Genomic DNA, 12,916 nt, shown 5'->3' with positions numbered 1-12,916 from the left:
CTCAGGGGCACTTAACCACTGAGCCACATCCCCAGCCCTTTTTTATATTTTATTTAGAGATAGGCTCTCTTACTTAGGACTTTACTAAATTACTGAGGCTGGCTTTGAACTCTTGATCCTCCTGCCTCAGCCTCATGAGCTGCTGGAATTTCAGACATGTGCCACCATACCTACCTGGCTCTGAACTCTTGCCATTTAAGCACATCATCTCGGCACTGCTCCACAAACCCCAGCACGCAGGCCTCCAGCTTCTTCAGGCCCAGGTAGCCGTGCTGTCCTAGGGCAGAGCTCAGAGCTGTGTGGTCTCATGCCCACACATGCTGTTTTGACCCCCTGCCTCCTTTTCACAGACCCCAGACCTTAACCCAGCCGTTGACACCATTTCCCCCAGGAGGATTCCAAGCTGTCCTGGAGGATTGGCTGGTGACCATGAGAAAGTTCCCAGCTTGAGCCTTGTAAGAGCAGGCTGAGGTCCACCTGCTAAGCCACTGGGAGCGGGAGGTTTTCTGCCTGGAGACCCTTCCCTCGTCCTCCTGGGGAGGGGGAGGTGAAGATGCTCAGTTACTCCTTGGGTGGCTGGCTGCCACAGCGCTTGGGAAGGCCCTGGATGGTGCCATGGGTTTGGGGGACAGCTCCTCCAGAACATTCAGGAGACACCAGCAAGGCTCAGCACCTCCTTAGCAGGGTTCAGCAACCCTCAGGGAGATGGGCCGCAGGAGCAATCACCAAGCACTCTCTCCCTGTGGCCTGCCCATTCTTGCTCCTGACCACACTAGAGGCCTTCCCTGTGCCGATGACTCCACGCCAGGCTTTTCTTCTCTGATGCCTTCTAGGGTTGTCCTCATGTAGGACTTCCCCACAGAAGAGATGCCTCTGGGTATCTTTGGGGGAGGGGCACACTACAGAGCCTTATAATGGTGAAGGCTAGAAATGAATGAAGGGCTGTTTGTGCACAGGCCCCGTGACCCAGCTGTCCCTCTGGTTGCTATGAGGAAGATGTGCCTTTCACTGCTTGGGGGGGCGGGGGTACTGAGGATTGAAGCCAGGGTGCTTAATCACTGAGCCACATCCCTAGCCCTTTTTATTTTTTATTTTGAGATAGGGTCATGCTAAGTTTTAGAGGCTGGCCTCAAACTTGTGACCCTTCTACCTTAGTCCTCCAAGTCACTAGGATTACAGGTGTGTGCCACCATGCCCAGCCTTCCTATTGTGTTTTTGTTTGTTCTTTTGGGTACCAGGGATTGATCCCAGGGGCACTTAACCACTGAGCCACATCTCCTGTCCTTTTTTCTATTTTATTTAGAAAAAGGGTCTTACCAAGTTGCTCAGGGCCTTACTAAGTTGCTGAGGCTGGTTTTGAACTCATGGTCCTCGTGCCTCAGCCCTCCTGCCTCCGCCTCCCAAACTACTGGGATTATAGCCTCTCCATTGGTTTTTGGCTTAAGACATTGATGGAGCTTTATTTTATTCATATGCGGTGCTGAGAATCGAACCCAGTACCTCATACATGCTAGGCAAGCGCTCGACCACTGAGCCACAACCCCAGCCCTCACTATTGGTTTTTAATCTCAGATTTCTTTCAAATCCATCACCACCTTTTATCTGAACGTGCCTCAGGATTTTCTTTCAGAAGGACACAGTCCTTCCACAGCTGTACCCTGCGGATCATCCAGGTGTCCATTTGTTGAAAATAAACAGTCCCTGCCCAGTCACAAGGCTGGGGATGGAAAACAAGGGAATGTATGGGGTTGAAGGGGCAGAGGGGAGGAGCCAGAGCATTAGCACCCTTGGGAAGGGGCTCACGCCCACACTGCCGCCCAAAGTGGGTTCATCAGTGCTCCAGTCTCCCGGGGGAACACAGGGACTGTCCAGCTATGGCTAGTCTCCCAAGGCTGCTTCCTGAGCACAAAACCAGATGATGAGTCCTGCTCAGATCCATGGCCTGGCTGTCAGGACAGCCCTGTGCGGAGGCCAGACAGATAGATAAATGACAGTTAGCACAGTGAAAGGACATCCTGTCCAGCACGAGGCAGTTGATAATGGCCTCTTTTAATGGTGTAATTCAATCCAGGTAAAATTAGCCTTCCTGCCCCCTCCCTTAGCTTGGTGGCCATTCCTCACCATCGCAAGAGGGACAGCTGCAGTTGGGTGCAGCCCTGCGGAGGGCACCCTGCTTGCTGCCAGGTAGCTCTTGATGGTGGTGGCAGCAGGGCCCAGATACTACCATCTACTCTCTGGGAGCGGGAGGTTTTCTGCCTGGAGACCCTTCCCTCGTCCTCCTGGGGAGGGGGAGGTGAAGATGCCCAGTTACAGATATTTTTCAACATGTGGGGAAGATGGATATAGAAACAGGTAGAGGTCAGAGATCAGTGTCACCCAGACCTAAGCTTCAGCTCCTGGCTGTAGACTGTGAGCCCTAAGCTACAGCTGAGGCAGGGCCAGCAGGCTGGGGTATGATGTCCTGGTTCCCAAGTCCCAACAAGGGACCATAAGTTCACTCTTTTTTTTTTTTTTTTTTAAAGAGAGAGTGAGAGAGGAGAGAGAGAGAGAGAATTTTAATATTTATTTTTTTTAAGTTCTCGGCGGACACAACATCTTTGTTGGTATGTGGTGCTGGGGATTGAACCCGGGCCGCACGCATGCCAGGTGAGCACGCTACCGCCTGAGCCACATCCCCAGCCCTATAAGTTCACTCTTAACCTGCTGAGTCCAGGAGGGAGCAGGGATTGGTGGGCCAGCAATTCCCCCGGGCTCCTTGGCCTCTCGCTGGAAGCTGCATCTCAGAATGGTGGTCACAGATACTACCAGGGCACTCCAGCAACTGCTCAGAAAGGTGGGAGCCAAGGACCCCCATTCTGTTTCCCGTTCCCCTGTTATTCCCAAGGACAAGGACTGGGGAGATTACGGTGCTTACAGCGGGAGACCGCTGCACTTGGCAAGACTGGCATGCCTTCCCAGGCAGGAGAGAGCACTGTCACAGCCGCACTCCCTCCACCGCTCAGAGAAGACCTGTCACCAGTTCACATTTCTGCCTTCCTCCTCCCTTGGCAGCAGCAGACTGTCTGCAGCCTGTTTGTCTACAGAAGACTCCGGCTGCCTCACCCTGTGGGAAACCTGAAGACGTGCCCCCTATTTTTATGTACCGGGTGCCTGCTCAAGCTGGTATGGAGTAGGGTGCCCCCTCACACACTGACACAGGCCCAGCACGTGCCCAGATGTGCAAACGCCAGCCTCACCCATTCCCTGGCCCTAATAAATGCTAAAATCTGGAAGAAGGGCTGAACCCAGCCAACCTCCCCACCACCAACTTTGGTCCCTTGGCACCAACTTTCCAGATGCCTAGGAGAGAGATCTCTCCTCCTCCAAGCAGAAGCACCAGCACCAAGAGGTGAAGATGAGCAGAGGCGTTTCCCAGAGCTTCGGAGACAGCGCTCCTCCCGTTCCCATGGCCAGGCTGGCTACACCAGAGCTGCTGCCTTCAACAGCATTATTATCACCAGCATCTCAGTCACAGAGAACCCGCTGTTATCAGGAACCATGAGCTAGTTTAGAAGAGACAGCAAACGGGAGCTTTCTTATAAGGAAACTCACTTATTTAAAATCAACATGACCAGGCAGGTGTGGTGGTCCATGCCTGTAATCCCAATGACCTGGGAGGCCGAGGCAGGAGGTTCTAAATTTGAGGCCAGACTCAGCAACTTAGCAAGGCCCTGACTCAGAAAGGACTGGGGATGTGACTCCATATTAAGTGCCCCTGGTTTAATCCCCAATACAAAAAAAAAAAAAGACATTAAAATGTGTGTATATTTCCAATGTACGTTTGTCAGAAACGGCGTAATTCAGTGAGGGTGAGTGTGCTATCTTACCCAGTGAGCGTGCATCCGGAAGCTCATGGGAAGGATGACATGAATGTGCTGTTCACTGGAGTCACTTTTGCCATAAGAATCCCACCACTCTCAGTGTGACCCTCATCTTTAAAGAAGGGCTTTCATCACCTGGCCCTGACCCCTGGACCCAGCTGCAGCTCAGCAGATCCCTCCCAGCACTAGGGCCCCAGCTCTGCTGTGTTTGTCCCAGGCAGCTGTCAGATGGAGGCCGCACCTGGAAGGGGTTCTCCAGGGTGGTTTTTATTCTATTGCTTAGGGACAGACCCACCATCTCAGCCCCAGACGGTGGGCTTTTCAGTGCATCATTGAATTTCAGAAAGAAAACTCCTGAGGAAGGCCCTTGAGGGGAGGGATTGGGCATGACGCCCCGTTCCCAGGTCCCAGAAAGACGAGAACACATGTGAGAGCTGGCCCCACCGTGGTCCCCACCCCCCAGTGTCCACACTCCCCACCAAGACAGACTGCCCTGTGTGACTAGTAGAAATCAGCAGAAGCAGCGGATGTCACTTCCCAGATCAGGCTGTGACAGGCTGTGGCTCTGCTCTGAGGGGGCTCATGTGTTCCATCTCCCTCCCTCCCTCCCCAATCCCTCCCCCATCCCCACCCCTCCTTCCCCCCTCTGTTCCTTCCTCTCCCCCCTCCTTCTCCCTCCTGCACCTGCACACACCACTGGCTTTGGGGGCGCCAGCTCTCCTGTTGAGGAACCTGTGTAGCCAGGAGCTAGATCCTGCCATTAGATGACCAGGTGAGCGGCTTGGAGGCCACTGTCCCAGCACAGTCACACCCAAGATGGCTGCAGCCCCACCCACCATCTTGAAGGCAGGCAGACCTTGCTGGCTCCTGAGAGGCCAAATGCTTACAACCTCTGGATAGCCAATGCCAGGGGGTGGTGGCCTTGGACACGGGGGTCCTCTGTGCTCCCTTGTCTTCTACCTTCACTCCCCTTCTGCCCTCTATCCTCTCACACCTTGTCACCTACATTGTTGTCCTTCTGTTCTACCTTAGACTACTGGAAAGCGAGGCCAGCCTGAGCTGGCTGGAGCAGCAGGACCCTCCCCAGGAGGTGGCCTTGGACCTGAGCCTGAGCTACATCTACAAGGTGAGTCAGGCCTCACCCTGCCTGGCCGGAGCTCAGGCACCCTGAGACCTACTCAGCAGTCTAGCTCTGGAGCGTCCTTGCCCCTCGTGTGCTGGCTCAGCACTGCGGCAGGTGCCCTGCAGCTGCTGGCACCGTATGGAGACTGCCCTCCCTGGGCCTGCGCTGCCCCAGGGCCCCAGACCTCATCCAGGCCTCATGCTCATTCTCTCCCGCTCTCAGCATGGCCAGAGGGGCTCATGGCGCGAGTCCCTCCTGACCATCTGTCAGGGAACCAGACGCCACAGGCCCTTCTTCCCACATCACATGGCCCCTCCGACCCCTTTCCTTCCAGTTCCTGACGCTGTGTGCCCTAGCCCAGCCGGGGGCCTACACAGACGCACACCTCCTGGGCCTGATAGAGCTGCTCTGTCGCGCCAGCCTGGACGTGGGGCTCCGCCTGATGCCCAAGACCGACCTCCAGCAGCTCCTGCTCCTGCTCCTGGAGAACATCCGCGAATGGCCGGGGAAGGTACCCCCAGCGCTGCCTCTGACCCCTAGGGCTCTGTCCCTGGGAACAAGGGTGTCCCCAGAGCACCCTGGATGGGGATGTGTCCCCAGAGCACCCTGGATGGGGACGTCCTGGCCTCCACCTTGCCCTCGTCCCCAGGCAGGCTGGGTGGCAGGTCAGAATGCAAAGAAGCCCACCAGGTGTCTCCTGTCCCCACAGCTCCAGCCGCTGTGCTGTGCCCTCAGCTGGGTGTCCGACCACCACCACAACCTGCTGGCTCTCGTGCAGTTCTTCCTGGACGTGACCTCCCGGGGCAGGTAGGTGCTTCTCCCCCCAGTGCTCACTCCTGGAGTCCTGCGGGCACCCCATCTTCCCGCAGCTCCAGGAAGCCTCCTGTCCAATTCCTGAACCCAGCCCCTGCCCCAGGAAGAGAACGAAAAGTGCAACTCACTAATGAGTTCTTTACAACTGGAAGGAAGAAAGAGCCTTTTTTTTCTTTTTCCTTTTTAAAACTATTTCTTAGTCGTAGTTGGACACGATACCTTTATTTTATTTATTTATTTTTATGTGCTGCTGAGGATCAAACCCAGGGCCTCATACTGCTAGGTGAGCACTCTACCGCTGAGCCACAACCCCAGCCCCCTGATTTTCTTAACATGTTTTTCTTTATTTTATTTGATCCCAAGCCCTGAATCAAACCCAGGATTGTGTAACCTCTGAGCCACATCCTAGCCTGTTTCTTTTTTTTTTTTTTTTAGACAGGATCTCGCTAAGTTGCTGAGGCTGTGGAGCCAGATTTAAAATTAGGTAGTCAGTGTAGTTAGGTAAATCGGGTCTAATATGGAATGAAATCTAAAATGGAGGCCATGAGAATGAATCCCCTGAAAAGTTGAGCAACTCTTGAAATGTTAATGAAGTCCAGGAAACAGCCCCCAACAGATTTGAAGACAGCCCATCCCAAAAAAGTGTTAATGAACAGCAAACTTGAAGATGCTGAAGTGTTAATGAACAGCAAACTTGAAGTGCCCAGATTACTTCTTTGGCCCACCTGTGTCCCTCCCCTCGGGCCTTCCCACCTATATTCCATCACCGAAAACTATAAAAAGGGAAACAACCACACTTCCACGGATTCCACCTCTTAGGTCCCCTTCTTCCTCTGGGAGAAGTCTTTTCTGCTGTCCTTTAATAAACTTCTATTTTCCACTCTAAACCGAAGCAAGGATTCGTCACCGACCAGTAACAGCTGGCTTTGAACTCTCACTCCTCCTGCCTCAGGCTCCCAAGTCTCTGGGATCAACAGGCAAGTGTCACTGCACCCAGCTCAATATGGTCTTATTAGCAAAATGCGGCCTTGTATGCTTAGCTTCTGCCCTCTTTCCACTGGGACTTCCTCCCCAAACTTTGGTGACAGTTTCCTTCTCTTCATTCAGACCTCAGCTGGTCACCCCATCCTGCTGCCTCCCTAACTCTTAGTTCATCTTTCTGTTTTATTTTCTGTTCAGCATTTATCTTTGCCATCAGTTATCTTAATAGAATCGAGGAAAGTCACTTCACAAATTCTTTTTTTCTTCCTCTGGAGGTACTGGACGGGACCCTGGGACTCTGCCACGGAGCTAGCTACAGCTCCAGCCTTTGCTTTTCCCATCTTCCAGGCTTGCTGCTGGCACCCTATTTTATAAACTGTTTTCAGATGATAAACGAAGTGAACAGAGAAACTAAGCCCAGGAGATACGGCCCACTAGCTGGGACTGGGGATGTGGCTTAGTTGATAGAGAGTTGGCCTCACATGGACAGGCCCTGGGTTCAGTCCCCAGAACTGCAAAAAAGAGAGAGAGAAGGAAAAGACCCATTGGCTGGACTTGGCCTTGTCTGGCCCTGTCTCTCCACCTTCCTTCTCTGCTTTGGGCCACAGTGACAGGGAGTGTCCTGCCCTGCCCTGACCAGACCACTCCCCATCACCTCTCTAGGCCTACCCATGCTCAGAGATGCCCCTGTCCACTCCAGCCTTCTGCAGGCACCTCCAGGGTCAAGCAGGCTTGGAGTTTGCTGCCTCCTCGTACCTCAGGGCCCAGCCAGGCATATGCTGTGTTCACAGACCCCCCCATCAGGGGTCCTGCTGGGCTGGACTTCAGACTCCTCGCTCCGAAGCTGGTTGAAGGAGAGGAGGCCTCTCCACAGTCTTGAGAGGGGAGTTGTGTTCTGTATTTGGAACACTCGGGCTTCTGAAAACTGCCAAGGCCCTCTAGGGGCCTCAGTGGGCAAGGTCTCTGCTCAGCCCAGATCCTGGGATTTCTGTTTGATCTGAGGAGCCGGAGACCAACCTGCCTGCTTCCAGCCTCCCGGCCTCCTCCCCTCCCCACAGCTCACTTGTGCTGTTGCCCGGGTTGGAACCTGTAGTCCTAGAGGTTCTCCCACCCCCATCACCCCTTTACCCCCAAATCCTGTGCTTTCTGCCTTTTGAATCATAAATCCTATGTCCTTATTTTTGGTGGCCTCTCCACGTCGACTCTTTGATGGCTGGTACCTTGTCTGGGTCACTCTAAATCAGCTACTTCCTTCCTGCCCTTTCCTGCTTTCACTTCCCTGTCTTCATCTGGAAGGGAGCAGAGGCTTCCTGTCCCTTCCTCCTCCCACAATCTATCTGCAGAGACCTGTTGGTACTTGTGATTATCAACTCTCTGCCTTGCCTCACTCCCTCTGGTCTGCATGACCAAGTCCAGGTGCCTGACACTGGTCTCCAAGGCCCATGTGGTCCCACCCAATTTCCCATTTGCTTTGACAGGACCACATTGTTAATGGTTGGTTTTCTTGTGTGTGTATGCATGTGTGTGTGTGTGTGTGTGTGTGTGTGTGTGTTTTGAACTTCCTTCTTTTTCAGAGCTGCATAGTATTCCCTGATGTATGTGAAACTAAGGTAAAATAGAAGAGATAATAAGTTGGTAGAAAGGAGACATGAAGGAAATACAAGGGAAAAAAATTCCGCAGTACTAGGGATTGAATCCAGGGGTGCTCTACTACTGAGCCACATCCCATCCTTTTTATTTTGAGACACAGTCTTACTAAGTGGCTGAGACTAGCCTCAAACTTGTGATTCTCTTGCCTCTGCCTTCAGAGTAGCTGAGATTACAGGTGTGTGCTTAAGTGGATTAAGTGCCCCTGGGTTCAATTCCTGGTACCAAGGGGGGAAAAAAAGTTGTGCCTACTTTCTAGGCCTATCACTCCCAGAATCCTGGAAAGGCTGTGAGTCTACCTATGTACTACTGATTAATGCCCCTGTAAGTAGTGAATAAAGAGAAATATGGTATTTTAAGAAACCTGTAATTTAGGGGACTTTCCAGCCCTATCTACCAATCAGGTAATGAAGGCTCTGAGGCCTCAGGACCTGGAGACTGACCACACCACCATAAACTGTCTTGACGTCACCAGACTGACATCAGCCTGCCCACCTTCCAGACCTCCCCTCTCCACGTCTCCTTTAAGGAGAGTTGGCGGCGTGATGCCACCTGAGCTTCAGAATACAGTGTCCCTGTGTGAAGGGGGCTCAGGACCCACTCTGCCTCCCCCGGGGAGGGCTCTTGGGTGTAACGTGGACTCGGGGCATTCCTACCCAATCTTGGTCCTGCTCGCAGGGCATCCTAGCTGAGGAGAAACTTCCAAGCCCCCTCCCGGCGCGGCTCCCCCTGCTTCTCCTTAGCCCCTGGTTTCTGTTCCTCCTGTCTGGTGTTCTTGGCCAGAACTCGCCCCCTTCCGTAGACTCAGGGCTGCATCCGCCAGGTCTGCCCCGTCAAGGCCTGCAATAAAGGGACCTTGGGGAGCCGATAAAGAGCAGAACTGGGAGCCCACAGGCATCTCCAGGCGGCCTGCGTGGGGCAGGGCGATAGCTCAGGGGTGGAGGACTTGCCTAGCAGGATCCCGGCACCAAAGACCAGACAGAGGGTTGTCACGTTGCCCTTGAATCTGCAGTCCTCCTTTACTCCCCAGAGACGTCTCGCTCAAGGTGGCCGCGTGCCCCTTCCCCTGGACATGTGGATACTCCTTGTCCTTGCCCCCAGAGGCAGCTCTGGAGATGGCCGCATCCTCCTTTCAGAGTGTGTCTCCTTTCTGGGTGACCCTCTGTCTGGCCTCCAGCCTGCGCCGAATGCTCTTCACTTGTCAGCCAGACACCACGGGTCCTGTCTCAGATCCCCCTTGTCTGCAGAAGCTCCTCGGAACCATCTTCTCCCATGACTGTCCTTGTGCAGGAGGTTGGGGCAGACATCTTCACAAGATACCTCCTTGATGGGACACTGCAGTCCTGTTCTGTGCACATTTAACGCCTGGCCTCCAGGGAGAGCTGGGCCGGCTGGTACTACCGGCCAGGTTGACCACCACAGTGCCCGTGGCCCCCGTTCTCCCTCATGCTGAGCGTCCTCAGTGTTAGTCACCCACGGTGGTCACAGAACACGGCCTGTGGTTCTGGTTGTGCTGATGGCAGTGAAATGGATTCTCTTCTTGTTTATTGGTGGCATTTTTCAATGAACCAGGATTTTTTTTTCCTCAAAATTTTTTTTCTTTCAGTGCTGGGAATTGAACTCAGGCTTGGTGCATGCTAAAGCACACCTTCTAGGACAGATCTGTCTTTTCAGGAAAATGGCATGAATGAATTACAGAGGTGACTGGGCGTTTTGTGCAATTGAACGCTTGCCATGAATAGGAAGGCCTTTCCCTCCCTGAGACCACAAAAAAGTCTTATTTTTTTCTTTTAGTACCTACTGACAGGAGTTTGTTCCTATCTTACTCCCAGGTGGAGTCAGTTTTTCCTCATTGTGAGACAAGGACCTAATTTTTGAGTTTTTTCTTCCACTCCCGAAGTAGACACAAGTGTGTGTGTGTGTATGTGTGTGTGTGTGTTAATAATCTGTAGTTTCCCAAGATATTCAAAGTTTGCTTTGTCGTATCCCAGATTTATGAGTTTCTAGCCACATTAATCTGTGACCTGGAGAACCAATGTCTTGAAGGGTCTCTTTGTAGCTCCTGGTCCCTTAAAGGCCAGGGAGTGAAGGCAGGAAGGGGTGACCTTCACCTTCAGACAGACAGGTCAGCAGGGTAATGCCCTGAGCCACGGTCTTCACTAGAAAAGAGGGTTCCTCATCTGGATGAAGTGGCTTATGTAGAAATGTTATTTCTTTTCCAATAGATAAAGCATTCAAATGCAGGAGTAGCTAGATGCTGAAAACGTGCCCCGCACTGCGCCACCATGTTGCTGTGCCTGTGCCCTGCGCTTGCGGCTCCTTCCTGTGAATTCTTTCCTATCCAAGGTGTCTTGGCCGTCCTCCCCGACTGGGCCTGGCTGTCTTGCCAGCCGTCCAGGGAGCTCAGCCCCCACTCTGCCTGTGGCCAGTGTGGGCAGAGCTTGTTGGCTTCCTTGTCCTGCCCCGGTTGGAGGCTGCCCCACTGGGCTCCGTGCCCAGACTGACCCCAGGAAGAAGGGCGGCTTGTTGTGTGAGGGGCTGTCACACTCGGTCTGCTCCATTCGTTGAGCACAAAGCAGGAACTCCCACTGACATTAGTGCGTTTGTGCGACACCCCCAGCCCCCGTCCTGTGGATCAAGACTTCATGCAGATTTAGGGAAGCGTTGAACTTAACCGTGAAAAATGAAAGTAAACAGGAGAGCCAGCCATCTGAAATGGGGCCAAGGAAGAGGAGGCTCCTGGAGGGAACTCTGCTCCAAGAAGGTGCCCCCCCGGGCGGCTCTGAGGAGCTGCGAGAAAGAGCAGAGTGCCACTCGAGCTTCCATCCTGGCCTCCAGCGTGTTCCCATGCCCAGAGCAGACCCCTGCAGCCACACGCAAGAGCCCTCAGGAGGAAGGGGAAGCCCGGCTGAAAGCTGATGTTCCTGGACTTCAGGGACAGGACCCGCCTCCCTCACCATCTGTGACTGCTGGTTGGCCTGCTGCTTTGCCATGGTCTTCAAAAAGAGGGGAAGAGAGAACCAGCTTCCACAGACCGCTAGTCAGGTGGAAGGGTGGATGGAAGCTTCCTACAACAAGTCACAAAACTGGGTCTCACTAAGCTGCAATCCTCCTGTCTCAGCCTCCCAAATCTCTGGGATGATTACAGGGTACACCAAGGCTCTAGTAAGGAGAGCGATATTTCTTCTAGAATCAAATAGTGGCCCAAGGGCACTGAAGCCTCAGATCTTGGAGTTGCTATCTGAAGGCCTCCGGCTGTGGAGAATGAGGCTCAAACAACCCCCCTACCCCCGTAGGAGGACACCCCATCATTGTGCTGGGAGATGTGCAGATGGGGCCTCCAGGCCCCAGAGGACCTCTGCAGGCGGGAGGGCTTCTGGGAGATGGGGTCAGAATGCTTGATGTGTCCCTCACAACCCAGGGATGCTGTGGGTACACTTACTTAGAAGAGGACACTGGTTTCTAGGAGTCCTACGAATAAATCTTACTAGAAAGCCTCGTTTGTTTTTTACAGGTTAGCTAGAACCACGGTCTGGAGGGACAGTGGAGTGCGCGTGTCTGGGTGACCTCGGGTGTTTAATGAGACTATAATCCAATCCCGGGGAACATTATCGGAAATGTGGTCTGAAAGTTGGTAGAAGTAGGTGAATTATCAGAGTTCACCTGCTGGGCAGGCCCTGTGGCCACCCTGAGGCCCACCTTCACTGATGGGTCAGCCAGGACAGAACCAGGGTCTTGGATTAGGCCATTAGTGGAACACTGGTCAGGTTCACAGACAGCAGGACTATAACGGACAGCGAGGGGGAGGTCCCAGAGGTCTCAGCCCACCATGATGATGGGCCGAGTCAGGAGGAGAGCCCTGCACAGTTAGGAACAGGATCTGGGGAATGGGTTGGACAGCAAGAGGTGTGAAAAAAGACGGTCTCGAGCTATCCACAGCTTCTCCTCGAAGGGCTGCCAAGAAAACGAGCTCCAGCCTCCGGCCTCCGGCAGAGTGGCTCAGTTAAGCGGGACACCAACCTCAGGGCCATCGGAGGATACAGAGGAAAAAGGCCAGAAGAGGGAAAGACAGGCTCTTGCGCCTGGCAGGGGGTGGCCTCAGAGCACAGCAAGGGCTGTTGTAGATGTGGAGGCCCAGCCTGGCAGTCCCAGGGCTCCGGACCCAGAAGCTCAGGGGAGAAGCCCACAAGGACAATCTTTGTAAATAAAACGTGAGAACAGTTTTCTTTGTGGAGTCCAAAAATGGACAGGGCTCTCGGCAGATGGGAGAGGTCTTTTGCTGAGACGAGCACTTGGTGGGGGTTCGGCAAAGAGGGGGAAGTGGACAGCTCTGCAGGCAGGACCGGGGGCCTTGGGGATGCCCGAGCCTGAGTTTCTGTGTCTTTACCACAAGACCGAGGAGGGGGTTGGGTGCCCTTGACCACAGGTGTCCTTTGTCTACTTATAATATGCATGAAGGAAAGTTCCCACAGGTAGATAATCAGTGTACTGG

At 53.6% G+C, this 12,916-nt stretch overlaps 1 protein-coding gene across 5 annotated transcripts in view; it reads left to right on the top strand.

The window, feature by feature from the left end:
- Positions 1-12,916, top strand: part of Fam178b (family with sequence similarity 178 member B) — a 100,350-nt gene that overhangs the window by 58,535 nt on the left and 28,899 nt on the right. For all 5 annotated transcript variants that reach the window (XM_040270763.2, XM_040270761.2, XM_040270764.2 and 2 more), the window contains exons 10-12: positions 4,893-4,986; positions 5,318-5,494; positions 5,693-5,790. In XM_040270763.2, the coding sequence (XP_040126697.2) occupies positions 4,893-4,986; positions 5,318-5,494; positions 5,693-5,790 (369 nt within the window). The remainder of the gene's footprint in view (positions 1-4,892; positions 4,987-5,317; positions 5,495-5,692; positions 5,791-12,916) is intronic.

The sequence above is a fragment of the Ictidomys tridecemlineatus genome, chromosome 12, assembly GCF_052094955.1.
Source record: "Ictidomys tridecemlineatus isolate mIctTri1 chromosome 12, mIctTri1.hap1, whole genome shotgun sequence".
Lineage (NCBI taxonomy): Eukaryota > Metazoa > Chordata > Mammalia > Rodentia > Sciuridae > Ictidomys > Ictidomys tridecemlineatus.
This window is presented reverse-complemented; position numbering and strand designations above follow the sequence as displayed.